General features: G+C 49.7%; 1 protein-coding gene across 2 annotated transcripts in view; it reads left to right on the forward strand.

Annotated features, from left to right (window-relative positions):
- Elf5 (E74 like ETS transcription factor 5) overlaps positions 1 to 10,877 on the forward strand; it is a 34,885-nt gene extending 24,008 nt beyond the window's left edge. For both annotated transcript variants that reach the window (XM_047518082.1, XM_047518083.1), the window contains exons 3-7: positions 898 to 1,131; positions 3,770 to 3,820; positions 8,637 to 8,705; positions 10,072 to 10,267; positions 10,707 to 10,877. In XM_047518082.1, the coding sequence (XP_047374038.1) occupies positions 898 to 1,131; positions 3,770 to 3,820; positions 8,637 to 8,705; positions 10,072 to 10,267; positions 10,707 to 10,803 (647 nt within the window). In that variant the 3' untranslated portion in view covers positions 10,804 to 10,877. The remainder of the gene's footprint in view (positions 1 to 897; positions 1,132 to 3,769; positions 3,821 to 8,636; positions 8,706 to 10,071; positions 10,268 to 10,706) is intronic.
- Positions 10,878 to 11,140: the final 263 nt, after the last annotated feature.

Raw genomic sequence — 11,140 nt, forward strand, 5'->3', positions numbered from 1 at the left:
CCTATTAGATTCTGAGCCCAAGTCCTTGACAGGAGATGGCCAGAGACAGCTGTCCATTAAAACAGAGGGTATCAAACCAGCTTCAAATTATTCAAATGTGTCTGGCACACAGTAGGCATTTAACAACCGTTGAATTGACTGGTTCTGGTCTATGTACAAGTCTACATACACTAACCTCAAACACCATTACAGCCCTGGGAGTTAATCCTATTGTCCCCATTTTACAAAGGAGGAGACAGAAACTTAAATGGCTGTAGACTTTGCCCAAGTTAAAAGCAGCCAAATCAGGATTTGAACCCAGGCCTCTTGGACACCTGAGCTTGCCCTCTTGGTACCAGGTTGTCTGAAACCAAATAGCCGAAGAGTGCTTTTTTAATTTTTTTCTATCATTGGGTTTCTCATTTTTCCTTTTTTTTGGGGGGGGGGGGGGAGGGGTGTTGGGGGGTTGTTTGTTTGGTACCAGGGATTAAACCCAGGGGCACTTAACCTAGCCACATCCCCAGCCCTTTTTGCATTTTATTTAGAGACAGGGTCTCACTGAGTTTTGTAAGGCCTCACTGAGTTTCTGAGGCTGGCTTTGAACTCATAATCCTCCTGCCTCAGCCTCCTGAGCCGCAGGGTTACAGGTGAGCTCCACCACGCCCAACGGGAGCCTCTTTCTAAGTACCAGAATGAGGTCTGTTATTTCTCACTCCCTCATTCCTTCTCTGGCTGCAAAGTTCATCTGCAGGATCCAGTCCTTCTGGTTTTCTCTTCAAAGTTGAAGGTGGCCTGGGACCCTGCAGGGCACCTCAGGGCTGGAGGCCCTGTCAACCCACTGGGTGAGGGATGAGGGTATTAACACAACCTGGGGGTCCTTGGAGCTCTTGTCCCTCACTTCCCTCTGCTCTGCTGCAGCCTGTGACTCCTACTGGACATCAGTCCCCCCTGAATACTGGACTAAGCGCCACGTCTGGGAATGGCTACAGTTCTGCTGCGATCAGTACAAGCTAGACACCAACTGCATCTCCTTCTGCCACTTCAACATCAGTGGCCTGCAGTTGTGCAGCATGACCCAGGAGGAGTTCATCGAGGCCGCGGGCATCTGCGGGGAGTACCTGTACTTCATCCTCCAGAACATCCGCACACAAGGTCAGGTCAGGCTCGGAGCACCTGGGGTGGCACAGAGGCCCTTCCCTCCACGGGTCGTGCACCGAAACACTTAGCTGGGACCCTCAGCCGAAATCGCTCCATAACTGGAAGCTTCAGGATGGACATTTTAAATAAAAGGGAGTAAGTTACAAGAAAGCAAGTTGAGCATATTTTTTAGAAAGCAAAGAAAAGCTAAAAACACTGCCGAAACAGCCCAGGAACCAGACCAATAGCAACAAAATAATGCAGGTTGTTCATAAAGATGTGAAACTAAACAGGGTGGACAAAAAGATATTTCTGCTTCACCTCACATTACTCATAAGGGTGAAATATTAAATAGACCCTTTCCTGTTTCAAGGAGAATTCAAATAATAGGCATTTCATTGTCACGTTCCTAATGGTCATGCACTGAATGGCCAGGAGGTGGCGCCATTAACCCTATTTGATTTGAACCCCTTTTGAGAGCAGGATGGAGATGAGAACTTTTTTTCAAACAGGAAAGGTTTTTTGAAAACATCTAATTCTGGGTAGCAGTGTCATAGATACTGGAACTGATATCCTGAGTAGTTAAGTGACTTCCCCAAGGTTTCACAGCGAACAGGGCTGACTTCCCTGGCAGTCTCAACCTCCATGGCCTCATCTGTTTACTGGGGTGACGATACACACCTCCACGAGCCTCCAGAGAGGAATTAATGAAATACTGCCAGGCACAGTGTGTAAGGAAGCCAACGCAGTAAATGGAGATACCTTCATCCTCATTAATATCACCAAGAGGCAGAAATTTTTAAACTAAAGAAAACCCTTCTCGGTTCAATTTTAACAAAGATCTTTCTATGACTTAGCACCTCTTGGAAAGGCTACATCAGGAGATAGAGGAGGAAGGAAGGTCCCAGCTCTGGAGATAATCAAGCAGTCAAGTCCCTATTTGAAGTGGGTGCTGTGTCAGGGATTTCTGTTTCTACAAAAGACCACACAGGACCTTCCAGTTCTGATTCTTTTACCTTTATTTGCTCCTGCCCAGTGCAAACGCCAGAGCACAGGAACGCTAGGCCCTTAAGGAGCCTGTGCCCTGAGCTGGGGCAGTGGGCTGTGCTTAGACTGTGCATTTCCTGACGGGGGGTGAGCATCTCTGGGAGCAGTTGCTCAGGGTTTCATTCAGGATCTCCGGAGGGAACAGTCTTGCACAGGAATCCTAGGGCCATGGAGAGGAGCATATTCCATCCTGGAAGAGGATGCTACCTGGCACTGCCAAATGCCAAGTGTGTCTCCAGGCACCACTAAGCAGGCCCTGGGCTGGGGCCACCTATCATGGGCAACTCCTTTCCCTGGCAATTGTTTTATCAAAAAATACCCATTCCTGGTCCCATTAGCTCAGGGATCTGGGCAAAATGAATAAGCTAAAAACTGATGCTTTTTAATAGACCATTGGTGACTTCTCTTTCTTCCTAAGGAACCTCTGGAGGGACAGTGCCACCACCCACAGTGGCATGTAAGGCATTCTCCAGACCAAGAGGGCTTCTCACTGAGCAGTAGAAATCTATTCCACCAACCTGCTCCATTCGGAAGTCCCTCCTTCAGTGTTTCTACAGAAAGTCTGGGTACATGTGTACTGTGACCAAAGTTTACACAGCCCCAATTTGCCCAGGACACTGTTCTCATTTACCATCCTGAAATAATTATTATTAGTGCTTTCACTCTCAGATGCATTTCCATTTGGACAATAAATTAAATTTTAAAGGTCATTTTTTAGTTTATACCTTGTGTTAGGCACCATAAATTAGGGGACAGGACTGACAAGGAAGTTTGGACCAGGAGAGGAGCTAGAAGCCGGGGGGGGGGGGGGGGGGGGCAGTGTCTAGGGTCTCCAGCTGGCTGAGTAGGTATTAGAGTAGGATTTAAGGACCCAGAACCGTGGGGGTGTGGTCGCTGGATGGAGAGGTCAGTGAGAAAGATGGAAGGCCAAGGGGAGGCGAAGGAGAGCAATGAGTCTCTTGTCCATCCCCCATCCCATCCTGGTCTGGGCTTTGGGTGGAATCAACTGAGGGGCCAGGGCTGCCCAAAACAAATGAGGAAGCAGCACCGGCAAAGAGCAAACACACACGTGCCCTGTTCCCACCTCCTTTGTGAACAGAAACCAGCCTTCCTGGCAGACACCAGGTCAGGAAACGGTCAGTCCTCATGTCGGACACCAACTAGAAAACATGATCTGAAACTCCTAACTCAAGCCTGACTGGCCCCGGCCGCACCATAAGGAACCAAGGCCATGGACTTTCAAACCCTGGGTAAACTTGGCACTCACGCAGGCTTTGATGCTGCCTTAGGCCTCTTAGGCCCATGCTCCCCTTTAATCATCACATAACAGGCATTTTAACCTCAAGGGATTATAATACCACATCAGAGATCATAGACTCAGCGCCAAAGACTGCTCGGGCACCTGGCTCCCTAAGTGACCCTTGAGAGAAGATTGTCACCTCCAAGAGGTGCTTCAGGGGGTTCAATAAGGACCAGATGGTCTCTGAGCGTCCTTCTGATATAAGTCACCCTCCAGAGGGGGGCAGTCTCTCCCCTCCCCACAACACCTCCTCCCTACAAACCAGGACTGAATGGTGCGGTCTCTGTGTTTCCTTTTCTTTCCCAGGTTACTCCTTTTTCAATGACACTGAAGAGACCAAGGCCACCATCAAAGACTGTAAGTAACCAAACTCAAGCTGCCCAGGGCTATGCCACGGTTGTTTGTGGGGCACAGGGCTCGATGGGGCTTTCACAACCACACTAGGAGGTTGGTGATCTGAAACAAACCAGGACCTGGGGAGCAGAGTGGGAAGGAGCCAGGTGGAGAGAACGTGGATGTGGCTCTGTGGGGCCCTGGCTTGGGCCTGTGGGGTCTCCATCCTCCCTGAGACTTCGTCTCCCTGTCCAAAAATGCCAGGACCCTGCTGGGTTGTGGTGAGTTCGACAAAAGTGCCTGGTATCTGCCAGCAGTGTGGATGCTCCAAAAACCCGTATCTGTTAGTTGTCATGAGAGGCCTTGTGTTGATAACATTTCAGAGCAACCTGAGCTCACCAAGTAGGTGGAATTCATAATCATGAGATAATGAAGGATCGCAGATGGTCTTGCTGATCCTGAAGATCAGCCCTGCCTGCTTCACTAGTACAGACAGAAGGTTCAGGAAAGGACACCGGAGCTTCCACTTTTTAAAGATGATGATGATCATTGCTAAGAGTTACTAGGTCTCACACAAAGGCCCTGGCCCAGGGACCAGGAGGAGACGTGATCCTTCTCCCTGTGGACTCCAGCTCAGTCACCTGCAAAGAGGGCCTCTGAGCCAGCTGGGCAACACATGGGGACCATTTCTTATGATTTAATTCTTCTTTACCTAAGGTCCCTATCAGTTTTTTTAACTCCTGGTTATCAAAAATTGGGGGTTGGAGTCTTTGTTGGTTTTTTTCTTGGAGCTCTAGCACAAGAATAGCCAAATCCAGGAACCATGCTGTGGGCATAAGCAGCCCTCCCCCTCCTCCCTCTGCTCCATAGACCCCTGCTCCTCTCAAGGAGAGAGGAAAGGAAAGGTTACAGGGAATGAATGGTTAGGCCCTGAGGTAGGAAGAATCTTGGTCCTTGAGAAACAACCCAAGAAGGCCAGGGGTCTGGCCTTAACTTGTCCAATACAGTAGCCACTCACCACATGTAAAAGAAAATAATATTTAAATTCAGCTCCTCAGTAGCACTAGCTACATTGTAAGTGCTCAGTAGCCACAGGTGGCCACCATATTGGATTGCTCAGATTTCATCATCACCAAGTTCTCTCAGGCAGTGTTGGTAGAGCCCACCTCAACAGCACCAGCAGCAAGAGGGAAAGGACCTGAAGCCATGAGTAGGATAGGGCAGATTTATGGGAAGCAGAGTTTTGATTTCATTCTGAGCAGGAGAGGAAGCTGCTGAAGGGTTGTAAGCATGGACATAGTTAAGATCCCACCTATGTTTTAAGATCTCTCAGTTGCTCTGTCTGGGCCAGAAAGGAGTGTAGCCAGGAGGCTTCTGTTGAGGACATAAATGGTGATGGCCCAGACCAGGGATGGGGAAGAGATGGAGAGACATTTCTGAAGGTAGAAATGGTAGGTCAAGGGCTGATGTGAGCATCTTTGGAGCACACACCCATGGAGACAGGCTGCTGCCTCACCTCTGCCTAGTCTGCTCCAGTTAGTAGAGACCTGATTTCTAGACTGAACTCAGGGTTACGCGTCTGACGAGCCCACCTGAACACCAGCTTCACAGGCACTGCCGTGACCAGACACTAAAGCCTTCCCAGGGACCCCTGAGGCCTAGGCCTGCTCTTCTGCAGCCCTGATGACCATGCTCCCCAAAATAGAAGCCCTAAGGTAGAGTCTGATGGGCACAAGGGTAGGCATGAAGACAACAGTTTGGTGGCTTATTCCAGAAATCCAGGACATATGGCCACAGAGCCTGGGTGGTGTTTCATGGTCTCACACCATTAAACAGAATGAGAGGTTGCCTTTCAATGTTGAGGTGCCAACCAGAGACCAACTCAGCACCCCCTGAAGGTGCAAAGGCCCACCAAGCTACAAAACCATCAGAGCTGGCCAAAGTGCACCCACCCAGCCCTCTTGGCTTTGGCTTTTCTCTCCACCTGCCCCCACACAGCTGCACTGCAGAAACAGCCCTGGAGGTCACACGCCCAGGAGTAAGTCCTGCAGTCCTGGATGCCCTGCTGGCACCTCCCTGCTCCTGAGCCTCAGAGCCTCCCCGCACCGTCCAGTCTGGAGTTCAGACTTCATGGCTGGACCGCTGGTGCTGGGGGATGGGATGAGCTAGGTCTGGAACCCCCGCCCCACCCCTGGGGACCCCATCCCAGCTTCCAGGGAACACTTGGCTATGATTTCAATCAACAAATGAGAGTAAACCCTTTGGCCAAGTTCCCAGGGTCCAGGCCACCAAGCCTCTCTAAATGACAGGTAGCAGAGTCCGGGCCATGCCACCACTTCCCACACACCAGGGACACAGCTGTGTCCTGTGCCTGCTGTGAGGCAGGGAGTCCCACACCTGGGAATACCTCTGGCGTTTGCAGAGAAACCTAGAGGGTTTGGTGCCACTGAAGACCCACCAGCAGATCTGGTGGAGGGTGTGATTTGAGAACCTGCCTTAACACTGAGACCACAGTAAGGACGAGTCAGCTCCTCCGCCCCAGCCACCCCACCACTGTCACCACCAGCCAGTGGAGGTGACCCATGAGTCACCACTGCAGACCCAAAACAGAGAACAGGGTGACCTCTGGCCAGACCCACCGCCCCATGACTCCCACCTTGACCTGCACCGTCTTCCTCCCGTCAGGCCGAATGCCCTCCTTCCAGAACACCAGGGAAACCATACATGTTAGAAGGGCTTGTTGTCTACCCACAATTAATAACTCACCTCTGTCTGTCTTGAAGGCTCCATTTGTTTTCTCTCTTTCTAGAAGATTAAGTCAAAACAACGGATAGGTCTAGGAATAGGAACAGACAGACTTCTCAAGGGTCCATGAGACCCACTGTCAGACAATAGCCAATGCTCAACAAATCCTAGCTCATGATTTTCATTAACTATCTACTGAACACCTACCGTGAAAAACATGGTAAAGGAGGAGTTGTCAGCATTAGTCTGGAAACAGGAATTCTCTGGGTTCAAGTCTTGGCTGCACTATCTGGATAAAATTCTGAAGACTCTGGGCTTCCAGTGCCTTCTCAATCAAATGAAAATCACGGTAATATCACAAGGGGTTGATATCAGTGAGGCAACACTTAACTAGTTAATGCTCCCAAAATATCAGCTGTTAGAGAAGAGAGAAGATGGGTTTTTACAGTGGAGTGGAACCATTGCTGGGTACCAAGGAACTCACAGGTGCTGAGGACTCAGACAGGATCCAACCCTGAGGGTAAGTTCAGGGAAGAGCTGAGAACTTGATCCAGCTGCACAGAAGGGCTGAGTGGGGAGCCAGTGCAAAGGCCCTGAGGCAGGAGAAATCCACACCCTCTTGGAACCATCTGACCCAAAAGAAGGGAAAAATTAGGGAAGCAGAAAGAAATAGGGTTGGAGACCTGAGAGGTGTCCAGCTTGTGAAAGGCCTTTGTGACAGCCCTCATCCTGGGGACAACAGGACCCTTGCAGGTCACTGCACGGGGGAGTGACATGACTCAGGGTCACCGAGACAAGTCGCCCTGCACACAGTGCGCACAGGACACCATGCCCTCCCTTCCCTCTCCTTCAACGCACCACATTACTGGGCTACACCGTAGGTACAGTCAGCAGGGTGTAGCATGGAGGCTGCTCTGTGACACAGAGCACCACTCTACGCCTCCCAGCGTGCCGGGTGCCGATGGGCTACATCTGGAAAGATGGATCTCTGCCCCCTGCTGGGCACAGACAGCAACTCACACAAATAAATGCATCAAATAATATACTCAGGTGATAAGCAATGGGAAGTAGGTATGGAACGCTGAATGGGGTACACGCCTGTGACTGCAACACAGGTAGTAAGAGAAGGGCCCACGGGAAAGTGATTTTGAACCAAGACTGAGGTAAGGGTGTGGACCTACAGTTATTCAAGGAAAGAGCATTCTGGGCACAGGGGAAGAGCAAGTGCAAAGGCCCTGGGGTGGAATGTGTCTGCAGGTTTGAGAAAGAGTCAGAGGCCAGAGTGACTGGAGTAAAGAGGGCAAGAGACAAGGCAGAGAATATGGGACAGGAAAGACCAGATCTGGTGCTGCCCTTTCAAAAAATCATATACTACTTTGGGACAGTGTGGGTCCAGGTATCTCACACTGTCACTTACAGCATAGGTCTGACATAATTAACTCAATGTGGACACCTCACTTCCTCCCTTCATAAGCACTAGTCTCTTTACGTCAATGTACCCCTTCCAATCTGTTCTCCATGAATAGCCAGAGAGATCCTAAAGTGTGGAACTTTGCTTTACACTTTGGTATAAAATCCCAACCCCTCCTTGTGACCTCCGAGCAAGTCCCCAGGTGGCCTGTGGGCCACCCACTTCCCCAGCATCATCGCCCTCCGCCCTCCCCTCACAGGGCACCCTGGCCCTCAGGTGCTCCCTCCACCCCTGGCTTTGCGCTCGCGGCCCCTCCCCTGGGGCTTCTGCGCCCCTCCCTCTGCTCCTCGGCATAGGCTCCTCCTCATGGAGTCGCATCCCCGCCCCCTCATGTCCTGCTTCCCTCACTACCTTGAAGCAACAGGCAAGCTGTCTGTCTTGCCTGGCCAGTGAGTCCCTCCATTCCCCGTGAGCAGGGACCTCGCCTGTTCTTTCACTCGTCTTCCACAACACCCCGTGTGGCAGGTCCCCAGGATGGAGCGCAAACACTGTTCGAAGGCACCACTGCATTGGCCTCTTTCTTTGTCCCTTACTTCCTGAGCGCCCTCAGGGCGGTCTCAGCACCTGCTCCCCGGTGTGATCCGAGAGCTGGGTGTGGCCTCTCTACAGGTCCTTCTGTTTCAGATGCTGACTCCAACTGCTTGAAAACAAGTGGCATCAAAAGCCAAGATTGTCACAGTCACAGTCGAACAAGTAAGTGCAGAGATGTCTGACTTCTTCAGACCATCCCTGGGGCCACCGATCTGCTGCAATAAGCTCTGGAACTGAACGTCTCAGCGGGACCAGTTACTCCCCAAGGAAGGCAGAGCCATCGCCGGTGGTTTTCATTCATGTTATCAGAGTCAGGTTGCCTCTTTTCACTTGGCAAAGCAATTTTAAGAATTGAAGTGAGGAAGCAAAGACGCTTGCTAACCAGGTCGTATTTCTGAATGAAGGTTTTTTGTCCTGGTCCACCCTGGGGTTCTCTTGGAAGTACTCAGGGAAGTACTCCCAGCATGAAGAGAGCCACCCAGTAGCTCAGGAGGCTGAGGCAGGAGGATTGAGAATTCAGAGCCAACCTCAGCAACTCAGTGAGGCCCCAAGCAACTTAGTGAGACCCTGTCTCTAAATAAAATATAAAAAGGGCTGGGGATGTGGCTCAGTGGCTAAGCACCCCTGGGTTCAACTCCTGGTACCAAAAGGAAAAAAAAAAGAGAGAGAGAGAGAGAGAGAGAGAGAGAGAGAGAGAGAGAGAGAGCCACCCAGTGCAGAGTCGCACAATCATTCTGTGGGAGGCGTGGACCCAACCACTTACCAGGTATTGAGTCACTACATCATCTCACCTACCCGCAGACATGGATGCTCTTATTATCCCACTTTACAGATGAGGTCAATAGAAAGATGGCAGTTACAGAGCTGGGAGGACCCAAACCAGATAGCCAGACCCCAGGCCCAGTCTCAACCCACTTATCATGGGACAAGAGAAGTGTCAACTTTTCATAAAAAATGAAATTGCAGGTATTTGTAGGTGAAAAGATCATAGCACAACCACGCTATCTGTCAAGAATGAAAAGATCATTTGACGAGTGGTTGCTCCATTCCGTGAGAATCAGTCCCTAGTTCCACTGACTGGCCAGCGCTGCCAGTCAATGTAAATTTGGTGTCTCTGTGTGTTTTGCTTCTGTTTAATTGGAAGATGAAAGTTTCATGGTTCAGGAAGTTTCCAAGTTCAACACTCAGTCATTCCATGAAAAATTTCCCCAGAGAGTAGCAATTCTCAAGGGTTAATGAAAAGTTGTACATTTTTTTCCTTAAAATTAAAAAAAAAAAAAAAAAAAAAAGCCATTTTTAGTCAGGTACAGTGACTCACACCTGGAATCCCAGCAACTCAGGAGTTGAGGCTAGAGGTTGGGAAGTTGGAGGTCAGCCTTAGCAACTTAGCAAGACCCTGCCTCAAAATAAAAAATAAAAAGGGCTGGGGATGTGGCTCAGTGGTAAAGAGCCCCAGGGTGCTTCAATCCTCAGTACCAAAAAAAACCCAACTTTTTAAAGTCACTAACTTTATTCCTCTTCCCAAAAGGTCTCCAAAGTTCTCATCTCTGGGAATTTGTACGCGACTTGCTGCTGTCTCCCGAAGAAAACTGTGGCATTCTGGAATGGGAAGATAGGGAACAAGGTATTTTTCGAGTGGTTAAATCAGAAGCCCTGGCAAAGATGTGGGGACAAAGGAAGAAAAACGACAGGATGACGTATGAAAAGCTGAGCCGAGCGCTGAGGTGAGTGAATGGCATCAAATGCCGCTGAGCCTGCAGAGACCAGTTACGTAAAGAGGCCGGCCACGGGAAATCGGCCCGTTTTTGCAGCTTCTATTTGATACTGGAAAGGTCATGAGACCAAATGCGGGTTCTTAGTTGCAGGTGGGACTGTGGTTTGTAAATCGACCCTGTCCTTCTCGTTGTTGGCAGCGTCCCCAGGGATCACTCTGAGTCCCAGCCATCTCACACACACGCACAAAAAAAAAAAAAAAAAAACAAACACGCTTTGAACCAAGCATGGTGAGGTTCAGCCTCCACGTCTGAGAAAGGGTAAAGTGAAAGTTGATCACAGGGTGTGAAAAGTACCTGAGTAACCAAAGACCAGCCTGTCACCGGAGAGGACTGCTATTTTCCCGGGGTTCGGACCCTCTCTGAGTTTCTCTTGTGCTTGCTTTCACAGATACTACTATAAAACAGGGATTTTGGAGCGGGTGGACCGAAGGTTAGTGTACAAATTTGGAAAAAATGCACATGGGTGGCAAGAAGATAAACTATGATCTGCTCCAGGCACCAAGCTCATTGCATGGATTTCTGTCTTTGGAAACAATCAAGATTGCAATAGACATTTGAAAGTCCTTTTTTTTTTTTTTTTTTTTTTTTTTTTTAACCTGCAAACATGCTGATAAAATTTCTCCACACCTCAGTTTGCCCACTTGGGGTGTTGGCAGCGACCGTTAAGACATCTCCCCTACCCCACGAAGAGGAAGGGATGATGCTCTTTGGTGGTACCTTGATCAAATATTGTTTCCCTAATCAAGTGTCACAGAACCACAATAGCTAATGTCATTGGTGCTGCTCAGAGAGAAGGATCTAATTCTGCCATTTGAGACACAC

The sequence above is a fragment of the Sciurus carolinensis genome, chromosome 11 (genome assembly GCF_902686445.1).
Source record: "Sciurus carolinensis chromosome 11, mSciCar1.2, whole genome shotgun sequence".
Taxonomy (NCBI): domain Eukaryota; kingdom Metazoa; phylum Chordata; class Mammalia; order Rodentia; family Sciuridae; genus Sciurus; species Sciurus carolinensis.